Genomic DNA, 13157 nt, shown 5'->3' with positions numbered 1-13157 from the left:
CTGATAAAAATCACTTGCAATGCTAATTGTTTTTTGCAGGTACTATATTTGTTTTATTCAATTTAAAAGCAATTATTCTGATTAATTTGCAATTAATACAATACTAATTAACAAAGCATGAGTTTAATTCTTTCCTAGCAAAGAAGTAGGAACCAGGCTAAAAGAGTATGATGTCATAACTGTTCATGATTTCAATTTTACATTATCTAGCACTACCCAGTTACGTTTAACCTGAGTACTTCAGCCAGAGTGAGAAGCATTGGAGCAAGCACAATAGGGATTTTTGTGGTTTGTGTGGGGTTTTTTCGGGACAGCAGCATTAACACAGAGCAAAATGACAGTCTGAAACCCATTTGGTTCGGTATAAGAAAGGAGACAATGACGAGAAACCTTGCACAACTCAACTAACTACAGAAGATATCTCATTTATTTAATCAGTTAATTTTAAATTAATAACATTTGTTAACTTTTTGCCTATGTATGCAGCACATTCAGCATTACTTTACATAACTTGTAACTTTAAAGTGTTGCATCTCATTACTAGCAAAACTCAGTTTGACACAAAGTGAGGAGAAAAAAAAGGAAACAAATACCAGTCAGCATATTTACCATTATAACATAAAAAAATCAGCTATCTAAAGAACTGTCTAACAAGCTGCAAAGTCGTTTAAAAGTGAATACAGTGTATTTTCATTAAGTCAGAGGAAGAACCAAATATAATGTAAAAAGCTGTATCTAGTTACAAATCTGTACTTTAAGGGTTACAAATTGAGGAGAACCAACCTTTCAACAAAAAAATCTTTGTCTATCACTAACAATAACCAATAATTAAAAACAACTGTTTAACCTGTATTGCTTGTAATCAGCAACTTCACACAGACTTGATATCCACACTTGAAACGAGTTACAGAAACTGCAAAGTTTCAGGCAGTAAAATGCAACTTGTACAGTAACGGTTTTAAGACTCTTTACAAAGCACTCCATACTGAAGAAACTGGCAGGAGAACACAAGCTGCTTTGGAATTCCTCTTAAGCCCATCTGTTTATCAAGCTACTGGATAAAAAAGCAAGGATCTCAGAATCCTATATACTAGGTGTATAAATATTTCTATTACAGGCCTCCCAAAAATTAAGCCATGAACTCTGTAGAAGGCTTAATTAAGCATGTGACAAAGTCAGGGTGATTTGTCTAAGGAACAGGCAAGAGAGATTAGTTAAGTGTTAAAATTATCCTTATCTGGTGCAAGTGACCCCATGTTAACATGGATATCAGATTTTTCCTAGAGCCACAAATAGAGACTGAATTCTGCCCAAAACCAGTAATAAAAAAATCTTTAGGAAAAAGTTCACATAGCAAGTTTAGCCACTGCTGATTAACTATAAGTAGGTGCTCTACACTGGCAGGCTTTGTTTCATGATATAAATGGTTTTTCAAACTATTGAAAGGACAAATAATTATAGTAATGATTTGTGAAACAGTATCAAAAGAACATCAAGCACAGACTGGATTCCTTCCTTTACTCTTCAGGCTATGCACACTAAATGAAGGTTTCCAGGAATATCCATCTTTTTTTAATCTTCTAAAAAAACATACCCAGACAATTCCAACTGTCTCACCTTTGAGAAGGGCCACAAAGATGATCAGAAGGCTGTAGCACCTCTCCTGTGAAGACAGGCTGAGAAAGTTGGGATTGTTAAGCCTGGAGAAGAGAAGGCTCCAGTGAGACCTTAGAGAACCTTGCAGGACCCTAAAGGAGGCTTACAACAAGGCTGGAGAGGAATTACAAAGGCATGTAGTGACAGGACAAGGGGAAATGACTTCAAACTGAGAACAGGGTTATGTTAGATATTATAGGAATACATTTTTACTCTTAGGGTGGTTAGGCACTGGAAGAGGTTGCCCAGAGAAGCTGTTGACAACCCATTCCTGGAAATGTTCGAGGCCAGGTTGGATGGGGCTTTGAGCAACCTGGTCTAGGCAAAGGTGTCCCTTCCTATGGCAGGCAGGTTGGAACTGAATGGTCTTCAAGGTTCTTTTCAACCCAAACCATTTTATGAGTCTACTGACACCAACAGTGTACTACAGTATTGTATTTTTTAGTCAAAACTCTAAATTAAGGATAATTCTGAAATAACCTTGGCCATTGACGTGTAAGAACAGCTTAAGGCAAACTATAGTATGGTAGTCAAAACACAAAGAGAAGATGGTGTGTAAGCATCCAAAGCAAGTGAAAAAATGCATGGCAACTTTACTCTTCCTGAGTTTCCCACCCTTTATTTCTGCCCTTCTGAAGGTATTCTCCAAGCAGCTGATTATAGGACTAATTTTAAAATTCCATCTGAAACAGAAGGAAAGCCTTTTGTTCCAAGTATATGACTTAAGTAATATTCCACTTTAAAAGCTGAGCTATGGAAGTATTCTTCAGGTGATGGCCTGAAGAATAATTCCATCTGAACCAGTTCTAGAGTACAGTATAGGCTTCTATTAAGACCTGACATTAAAGCAAGGGCTAATTTTGCTAATACATGTCAAATATTTCCTAGTATGCCTGCAGAGGGTACTTGGCCTTGTGACCAACTGCTGTACCTAAGTCTTGTGGTTGCCATCTGTGACTTACAGGAGTATTCAAAGCACATTAATTTTACAGGCCCTTCCTGACTGAAAAAAACCCGTGTCTCAGGCAGTATTCACAAAAAACCCCAACTAATAATCAAAGCCTGGTACTTGCCCAGTATTGTGATAAGAGTAGCAGTGGGGTAATATTAGTAATCAACCTACTCCCCAAGAAAACAACTTACAGTTAAATATATTACAAATTGAGTTTAACATATCAAAAGTTGAGAAATACCCCGCTTCAAAAGAGTCACAGCCTATCAGTATAAAGGAAGAATATAAAACTATTTTATTGACCACTGTTCACCAGTATTTACAATAAAGTAAACAATATACAGTCTGATAACATTCAAATTACTACAAAGTTAGTTTTCACCTGGTCTTCTTAAGACCAAGTGATCCCAAATACTAAAAAGAATGACCCTACAGGTTTAAAGGGCTAGGTTTGGGTAAAGAAGATACATGCACATCAATAGTATAGAAGACTACAAAACATCTGTGAGTTTGTTTAGACATTCATTATGATTCTGTAATAACTATGGAAGTTCATCAATGTTTTATAAAACCTTTTACCTAATATGGAGGAAGTAGTAGTATCAAATGCTCTCTTGTGATAAATGAAACAAGTTGCAGAAAGCTTTTATTTACTTGCTGTTGATGCAAAACATACTACTTCAAAAAAATATCAAATTTGAAACTTGTTAGAATGTATGCTTCTCACATTGCTAATAAATCAAATTTCAGGTTTTAATATTCTTATATATAAAAAAAGCAATGCAAACAATTATTGTGCTTCATCTTCTGGGCATGAATGCCAAGTTAGCCGTTCTTCATAAAAAGCGATTACGATCTGAGGACACTTCACATTAGCTTCTTTGGCCAGCACCAGATCTGCCTCATCAGAATCTTTCCTGATGTAGAAGAGAGCAGGATTTAAGAAGATAAATAATCAATATTTCAAAACATTTAGCAGCTCTTGATAAGTCCTAAGTTCCAAATAGAATGTCAGCTAGAAAACTTGGTTCATTTTGTCTCTTAAAGAATAATCAAGGCCTCAAAGACTTAACAGGACCAATCTTAAGGGCTGGTACTTATATGCAAATTACATTTACTCTTTATGCAAATAACTTCCTGTATTTCATACTGTTATTCTTGATGCTGTCTTGGGGTAACAAAGCAAGCTTGCCAGTCTGACATGCTTCAGAATCCATTTTAAAGTGTATACTCCCTGTAAAAGTCAGCTTTATGCCTACAAACTCCTATCTGTGTTTGTTACCTAAGACCAAATATGAAAAACTAATCAACTGCAACTGAACGAAAAAAAAAAAAAGTCCTCTGTGTGATTTTGCCAATTCTCACTACAGAAATTCAAACACTCATGATCCTTGTTTTGAAACTTTTCTAAGTTTCACATAAAATTTAGAGAATTTGAGAAGGCAGAAGGGAGACAATCTCTCACAGCAGTAATTTTCAGGAGCCTAGGCATATCCCACGACAAATTATGTCTCAGGAGATCACTCCTTTTGACTCCAGTCTGAAAATCTGCCCTTATCCCACCACCTTAAGGAATCTGACTCTCAGCAAATGTCAATTCAATCTCTTGATTTCTCAGCACTGGGAAGAGGCACTAATTTTATCTCATTTGTTCACAAAGCAAGAAATCCTTCTCTAACACTGTAGCTAATGAAGTTGGTCCCCATCTACCCTCCCAACAACACAAACTCCCCACATCACTCTCCCCTCTTACTAGCCCATTAGCCTCTCCATATTGTTTATCCTTTATCTCCACCTCTGCTTTCTCCCCTAGTTGCTTCCAAATTCCACTTTGATGCATGCAGAACAGCTGGCACTATGCTTGGTTAAACAGCAGGCTATCCAGAAGCTGGCTTTTGCTTACTGAAACACGTAAAGCTGCGTTTCTGCCTGCCATTCCCTCTGCAAGAACAAATGCCAATTTCTCCCTATTTTATCAAAAACTACCTTTCAAAGTAAAACTGAACCAACAGAAATGAAATATATTTTGGTTTTGAATGAAGAGGGATTAAGTCCTAAGCGAAGATAGCAGGCTTGTTTTTCTAAGAACACAAGGTTAATAAGGAGACCACCAGCTTCTATGTCTTACTCCTGGAATGAAGTTGTCTCTTTAGCCTAAGTGCAGCTGCCTGCCCTCCCTTTATGGACAAGAACTGCGGATGTAAGACTTACCATTTCATGAGGAACATAAGCTCTCCACTGCTATCCGTAGCCCCAATTATCCTCTCAGGATCAAGACCCCTTGCAAACCCTCTTGGTTTATCAACCTAGTAAGTTAGAAGATGGTTATCTAGTTTAAGACAAACTTCTGTTTTGGTTCTAGATACAGAAACTTTTGTACATACATATATGTGTCTCTGTGTGTATCAGAACAAAAAAAAAAATAGCCTTAAAAACCCACCACGTCTATAATTATGTATTATTGTTTAAAGATGACGTGGATTTTTTTATCTCCAGGCCAAGTCATTTAGAGGGAGGGTAATAATAAACGCTTTTATATCTATATTCCCAGCATTTATATCTGAAAACATAATTGATGAAACAAATGGTCTAAAATAATTTCACTGTATAAACAAACATGCGTGGTTAGTAAAAATAACAGAAGCAGCAAAGTAAAAATGCACACCTGGAAGTGGAAAAAACACATCCTTTTCAGCAAAACAACAGACTTGGGTTGGCTAAACCAACAACTGCACCCTTGGGGAACACCTCAACTCTTCTTGGCACACTGACATCGCAATGGTGACAAAAAGTACTACAACTATTTCCTGTATTAGCTCTTTTATAAGTTCACAATATCCTTTTAGAGATAGTGGCCACTGCTGTACCAGATGAAGTCGAAAAACTGACTCTATACAGAAAGCAAAATATTCTTTCTTTTATTCATGAACTATTCTTTCTGATGCCTACCAACCTTTTTGACAGTAACCACATGCCCAACTGCCTGCTGTCTTCAGTCCACGAAAATGATTGGCAGTGTTAGCGGTTTCAAACTGCTAGTTCAAAAGTTTATGGAAGAAAATGTGAACTATTGAACACACTATTACATGTGCATTATTCTGTACTTATTAGCTCTAAATGTGTCAAGTTGTTTACTCATTTAAACTGAAGGAGAAATCCAGACCTCTCAGGTAAGCTTTTTTCACTCACCCCTTCTACTCCTTCTCCACCATCGTGTCTGGTCCTAGTTTAAGTAACTGACTGGTTTTCACATTTTGCCATCTTACCACTAACATATTCAAAATCATGCACTAAATATGGCAGCAAACCAGAACTGCATCTTCGTTCCATTCATGGACCTTTTGCTCTAATCTAAACCTATCACTTAATACCATTAATTAGTAACTCTTAACCAGTCTTACTTTCAATGATTCAGTAAGTGTTATGGGACAATGTAAGAACTTTTAATCATCACGTCAGTCAGTCATATTTTACTAACCATTTGGACAGTCTCATTAACCACAATGAAAGCATACCCTTTTCAAACCACAGATCCAAATGATATGATTTTTTTCAGTTTTAAATCAGTGTTCAGTATTCATTCTCAACATCACAATATGATTTTTGGGGGATGGAAAGGTAGGGAAGAGATGCAGGGAAACAAAAGCTTAACACATGAACACATACTTACAGAATCACGCTTTTTCTTTGATTTACTATCATCAGATTCGCTATCTGACAAAGATTTTCTTTTTGCACCATCTGTTTTTTCTTTGCCAGCTTTCTGAGAGTTCAGAAAAGCTTCAATTAGCTCTGGACAGTCTAAGTTCTCTTCAGGTTCCCATGTGTTGTCAGCACTGAAACATACACACATTTACGTAAAACTAGGTAAAGAAGAAAAATGTAAAACTAGCCCCATGGCTCCCCTTAAATAAGCAACTTAATTTTTGTCTCTCTAAGGTAGCTTTGTTAAACCCTAAGGACGTTTATCTTGCCACTTTTAGTTGCCTTCATGTACTGCATTTGATGATTGAAAGGATGCTCCAATAGTATTGAAAAACAATGTTCTTAGCCTGAAGGTAACACAGAAAGCAGCTCCATTAACACCTGTGTTCTCAGTGGGGTATGAGAGCTGAAACAAGCAATCTGCACCCTACCAAAACTTACCTGCCCATTTAAACTGACTCACTTCTCTGGTTCCTCTAAAGACTGTCCATGAAAACAACATGATATGAGCACTAGTATTTACAGAGAACAGAGTGTACCTAACAGTCATTACAAACAGCTTAATATATACATATATATATATATGCATAAGCTTTCATATATGAGAAACACACAAAAGCTGTCTCCAAGCACTGAACACAACTATATGTAGAACTATCTGCTTCCTTCAGTTTACTGATTGAAGGAGGGAACAAAGGTGGGCAGAGCTGGGCACTGCATATGTTTCAGTGAGTGTGCACTTTGCTAACTAAAATTTTAAGAAGTCCACAAGTATTTCCCAAAACCACTATGCATCTCATGCGCAAATACTGGCACAGCACTACCACACCAGCAGGATACCTACAAATTATTTTCCATTACAATACTGTATTATTACAAGTTCAAATCAGACCCTCAAATACTAAATACATTGTGCTTTGTGTTTATGCACACATCATTACAGACATTTCAGGTGCCAGAGTGCACAATGTTGCAATGCACTCACTTTGGGAGGTATGCAACAATATCACTGCATACATAACTATTTATGCACAAATTCAAGGTGCATAATCTTCTTTCAGCTGGTAAAGCAAGCTGCCAAAGTGTCACTGGAAGGAGATACAACTATGTTCCTTCTTAAACAATCAGCTTCTTAAGTCTACTGTAAAGTTTTCACGAACATATGTAAGTCGCGGGAAAGACACTCAAAAATTCCTTTCAAATATGCTTAATGAAGGCAACCATTCCACAGGCAAATTCAGTCAATTTGAGAAAAGTTCAGGAAAATTAATAATAAGCAAACTCTGTGCTTCAGAGCTGCCTGCAGTTTACATTCCTGTATGATTTGTTACTCTGTAGTACCATTCATTCTGCTATATATACAATAACTGTCAGTCTATCTTACCTTGATAGCTCTGGACACAAGATCAAGAGCGGTAAAAGAACAATCACTAAGAACTTGGTAGAAGTCCTCAAGTATTTTATATAGCGCTAACAATGAAGTAAATTATTTTATTTTCATACTTGACTGTCCCACTTGACTATTCATTTATGGATGCCCTTCCCTCAAGATTCTTTAAAGTGGATGCCCATCATCCAATCTCCTGTTTGCACTGTTTTTTCAAATCAATGGTGTTTATCATTCTATCAGAAAAAGAAAAAAAAGGGAACACCTTACTCTGTAAATCCTTTCCACTTCAAGTAGTATTCCACCTTTCCATTTACAACACGTCTGTCCAGGACTTTCTCCACAACAAATTCTTCAGGCTCTGCCTCTTCAACTTTTTTACCTTTGCCATTCTGTTTCTTTCCCATTTTGTGCTAAAAAAGAAATTCAGAATGACATTATTCTTTTTTTTCTTTACAGAGTTACTTCACTGGCTTATTAACACTAAAGCCAGAAGCTCAGACTCCTTTCATGTTAGTGCATGTGGTCAGGTAACCTGAGCAAGACATGTTAATCTTTTGGGTTTTTTTCAGTTGCTTAATGAGATACCCAACACCAGTTTTTAAAAAGGTGACAATTTTTTTTCCACATACTCAGTGACTATACTCCCCTTAAAAATTTAATTCTCAGTGCTACGTGCTCAAAACATCAGAAAGCTTCTAAAAATTAACTCTATGCCTGTGAAAAGGCAGAGGGCAAGGCAGAAGTAAAGAGAATAAGGGAACTGTGAAAATGCATAAAATAGAAAAGGGATGGTACTGAAAAAAGGTGGTTTCTACCTTTTCCAAAAAAAAAAGAAGGAGAAACTGATGGCAGCAAAGTTTATGATGTACTGCTACAATAAGCAAAATACTCAATAACCCGCAACTATTAAACAGGACACATACTAGGAGCATTCCATTACTGCAGTCCCTTCTCAATCTTAGCCATGCACCCATGTAACTTACAAAGAGATGTCACAGAGGTGCATAAATTTAAGACTACTACACTTAAGTACAGCACTTAACACATAAATGGAATTTTGCTAACTTACAAAACTTTTTAAGTGTTTTAAAACTTACATTTGATAGTTCAGGTAATATTCTTTTAAGTTCTTAAAACAAATATTACATCCACATCATCCTCAAGGCATTCCCAGTTTAATAAGGCACAATTATAGCAGTAGAAGGACACATTTCAGAATTTCCTTGTTTGTAATCTTAAAAAATTGGAACAAACCTATCATGTTGTATCACATTCCTGGAGGACTAGCAGACCAAAAGCAGTTTGCTTGCCATTTTGGACTGCACCTCATAAGGAAACTGTCAAATGGCAGCCATAAACTAAGTATTAAGCTCCTAAAACATAGAATTATGCAGCACCCTAAATCGAAGTGGACAGAGCTAACTCCTCACTAAAGTACTTCCTCTACAACAGAACACAGACAAGCAAATATCACAAAGCACCTCTATTTGCTTGATAGCCATTCTCTAGTCCTCTCTAATGTGGGTTAGTTTGACAATACTGTAATTTTGAAATTTTCAAACTTTCAGACTTAGTAGAAATTTGTCTTGATGAGTGAAAGGTAAAAAAAAAAGTATGTTAGACAGAACAAAAACTGTCTTCTTTTAGTGAAGACTGGAAGATGATTCTCTTGCCAAAGCCCTGTCTTTGTATCCCTTATTTTTCATAATTAATTTTCCCCCCTCCCCAAAATACTTTACTCTTTATGGTTAGCAACCCATAAATTGAAGGTTCAAACAACAAAGAGGAGAAAAAGTTCCTAATTTCTCATTTAAACAGCAAGTTTCTGTATATATCTCACATGGCAATTGTTTTGATTCAAGAGCATGGAAGAGAGAACAGAGCACATATTTCCAATTAGATTTTAAGTGCCTGCATATCCCAGGTACATTTTGACCACAGCATTCATGTCTGAAAAGTGGTAACTTAAGCATATTGGCTTTTTTTGCCTCCAAAGGAAAAAGAATGTAAGACTGATATTGAAGGGAAATACAACATGAAGATGTCCAAGGCTTCTATGAGGGCAGCTTCTTTCAAAAAATGGAAGTGTGAAATAGAGAGGGGTAGATATGAGGAAAATAAACAAACAATAAAAGTAGCAGAGGGAAAAACGACAACACAGAAAAAGACAGACTCACTATACCATAGTAATAACATTATAATTACTGGTGATGAGGCAAGCAGGCTACAAGTGGGGAACATCTCCATCTGTATTCTCCGTTGGACTAAAATTCTTTGATTCAATGGAAGACTGTTTTCTGGCACTCTTTTCGGCTTCACTAATTCTTGTCACTTAAAGATCAATGTTTTGGATTTCTGTATCAAAGCAACAATTTGGTTTTTTACTTTCTAAGACTTAAGTATCTTCCACAGAGGAAAATGAATGTCATGGCGGGGGGGGTCTGTATTTTTTTTCTTGAAGTGCAGTATGAAATAGCAAAATAAATAATATGATGCTTCTGTTTTAAATATTAGAGATTTATTAGGTCTTGTGCATCAGCACTGCTCTTCAAACTCTTGAGCCTATTAAAATAACAGTTGATTGCAGAGCCTGCAGAAATACTGAACACATTAAAAACCTGTACATTCTGGGATAATACAAGGCCATGCAAATCTCAGCCCACAAGTGAATTGTGACAACTGACTGAACTTAAAGCATACTGAATGTCCACTTGATCCCCTGAAGCTCTCTTCTCTAGGGCTGCATGTTGTAAGCTGTAACTTGGGCATTTGACCATTGAAGGCTCATGTATAGCTCATTTCTCTTTCTGCATTCAGAAGTCATATGACAGATGCAGATCTATGGATAATCATTCTTTCTTTGAGGGGCAAGGTTAAAACACTGATGTGACACTGTGATGTATAATTTTAACGTACATGTGTAAGAAAATTGGAATTACAGCTCTAGAGCTACCCTATCCCTTACTACATTTAGGTTTTGCATGCAAATATATAATGAAGCAGGATGAGTTATGGTTCCCATGGGAACCATAACTGATTTTCCTGACCTGTGCAGCAGAATTCTAAACAACATCAAAAGATTAAAAATACTGCATTCGTACATTTTTTTCCTCTCCACAAAGCACCCCTCCCCAGGCTGGCTAACTCCTCTTCTTCAAATTAGGGATAAGTGGACAATCAATTACTAACAGAAAGTTTAGACATTCATCTTGGTGAAATACTTTAAAACAGCACAGAGGAAGCACTCCATTGCACTTCTAAGGCAGGAGCTAATACAAATTTTGAATATATTGAGCTTGAGCACTTCTGTAAATTCAAGAACAGGCCTTTTGAGTGTATTATAAACCAGCTGTTCTACTACTGAAGTTTGGAATTGTACACATATATTTTTGGCTTACTTCCCCATCCCAACCTCAGATATATCTCACATTATACTTCTATAGGTCTGTCTTTCATGAAACTATCATGATTAGTTGAATTGTAACCAGCAACCAACTGCCCTTAGGAGTCCATATTTTAATGTCAAGCAAAGCTTTAGAGGACTTGAGATCCATGAATGCATCATTAAAATGGTCCAGGAGGGGTTGACATCTGATAATCTCTGCTCCTATGAAATTCAAAGAAACTGTTATTTGTTAAAAATCATTTCAAAAGGCATCTTAATTATGCCACAGCATTTCTCAATAATGTTACTTTTCATCTCTAAAGACTGCCTTTTGTCAGGCAAATAGTTTTCTCCAAATACACGGGGAGAAATTAAATGAATACATGATTTGGACTTTATTTTTTACATGTATGATGAATTACATGGTATGCTGAAAGGAGGCTAAAAAAATCCTTAGTGTTTTCTATTGTAGGATAGATGATATAGTGCAGAGTCCTTTCACATTTTTTTCCCAACAAGTTTCTCTTTAGAAATGGCAGATTTATTAAAACCAAAGACAATGTCCTTTCTAGTAGCCTTACTTTCTGGATCTGAATTTTTGGTCAGAATAATGCTGGGGAGGGGAGATGTGGATGTATCTTTTAAATGGAGATGCCAAGTTATAAGTTTGAAGAAAAATATGTTGATTAAATCCTTATATACTTTAGGTGTGCATGAACTTACCAATGTAGTTTTATTGGAGGCCATTTTTATTGCAGACTTGCAGAGCTTTTACTAGAAAAATGCATGACAATTAAAAGGAAGTTTGCATTACTCAAAGAAAGGCATCCCAAGACAAGCATGGTCCTTGTTCCAACCCCCATGTATTCACTGCATACAACATTTCTTACATGGATTAAATCCAGAACAAAAAGTAGGTTACTACTTTGTCCGGCATAACCCAGTAATGCACCATTAGGCTAGCCAGGATAAATTATACTGACAAGGTGATATATAGGGTTGAAAAAAGATTTTTCCCAAAAGCATAGTCATTTTTCTAGGGAAAAGGGGGAGGACCATCAGGGATGCTTATTTCCTTAAACCAAATAGAACAAGAGTTCAGATTCTAGCAGTTGAAGATATACCTTGCGTATATTAACTGCAAATCTGATGGGGGACAGATACATATTCGTGGTGTAATGAATCACCCATAATTCTTACATTACAGCAAATTCTTATAAACAGGAAATATTTATCTTAATGCAACTATAACGTTGCCTTCTCATTCTCAAGGTTGCAAGAGTTAAGGTCCTACAACGATATTAACTCAGCTAAGATGTACATACTACATATTCAACTTATGCAAATTACGTTGAACACAATCCATCCCCTTTTCCGTATCATTTCTCATACCGACCAGCTCCATAGGCATGTATTGTCCCCGCCCCGCAGAAAGCTATAGAACTGCTAGAATTCCCCATATGCCTGGGTAAGGCAGGAAAGTCCTTTAAGACCAGAAAGCCTCCCGGACTCAGCAATCCCGCCCAATCCTCCCCTGACACGGGAGGTGGATTTTGGTAGTCCCATGGGCGGTGGGGTAGGCGACATGGGAGAAGGGCCGGGGCCAGGGCGCCAGTGCCGGAGGTCTTGCCTTGTCTGTCCCCGCTTGAGAGGTAGCATAAAGGGGTAAAAAAAAACCCAAAAAACAAACCCAAAACCCAGTAACAATCACCCCACCAGAAAACAGAGGCAGCCCTGTGGAGGCCTGCTAGAGGTGGTTGCGCCTCGGGCCTGCGGCGGGCGCACATGAGGCCGGCGGGGCCGCCCCGGGCGAGGCAACGGGGACGCAGGCCCCGGGACGCTTCCGCCGCCGTTGACAGGGCCCCTTCCACGCCGTCTTCCCTCCGTCCCTTCACGTTTCCCCCGGGCCGGGCCCACGCAGGAACCGCCAGCGGGCCGGCTTTGTCTGCCGCGCGGGTGTCGCTGCCCCCGCCCCCGGCGCTGCTCTCCTGCCCCGGGGCGACAGCCACCGCGGGTCCGGGGGCCTCCCTCCCTTCCCGTGCGGGTGCCGAGACCCCGATCCCCCGACA

The 13157-nt window shown here is 38.0% G+C and overlaps 1 protein-coding gene across 8 annotated transcripts in view; it reads right to left on the bottom strand.

The window, feature by feature from the left end:
• Window positions 1-405: 405 nt before the first annotated feature.
• The window catches only part of CBX3 (chromobox 3), a 14051-nt gene continuing 1299 nt past the window's right edge, over window positions 406-13157 (bottom strand). For 2 of the 8 annotated variants that reach the window (XM_015617436.3, XM_015617435.3), the window contains exons 2-5: window positions 7971-8113; window positions 6279-6444; window positions 4820-4914; window positions 406-3525 (exon numbers count right to left, since the gene is read on the bottom strand). In XM_015617436.3, coding sequence (XP_015472922.1) covers window positions 3399-3525; window positions 4820-4914; window positions 6279-6444; window positions 7971-8107 — 525 coding nt within the window. In that variant the 5' untranslated portion in view covers window positions 8108-8113 and the 3' untranslated portion in view covers window positions 406-3398. The other 6 variants (XM_015617429.3, XM_015617430.3, XM_015617434.3 and 3 more) reach the window with 6 other exon arrangements.

Source organism: Parus major, chromosome 2 (genome assembly GCF_001522545.3).
Source record: "Parus major isolate Abel chromosome 2, Parus_major1.1, whole genome shotgun sequence".
Classification (NCBI taxonomy): Eukaryota; Metazoa; Chordata; class Aves; order Passeriformes; family Paridae; genus Parus; species Parus major.
This window is presented reverse-complemented; position numbering and strand designations above follow the sequence as displayed.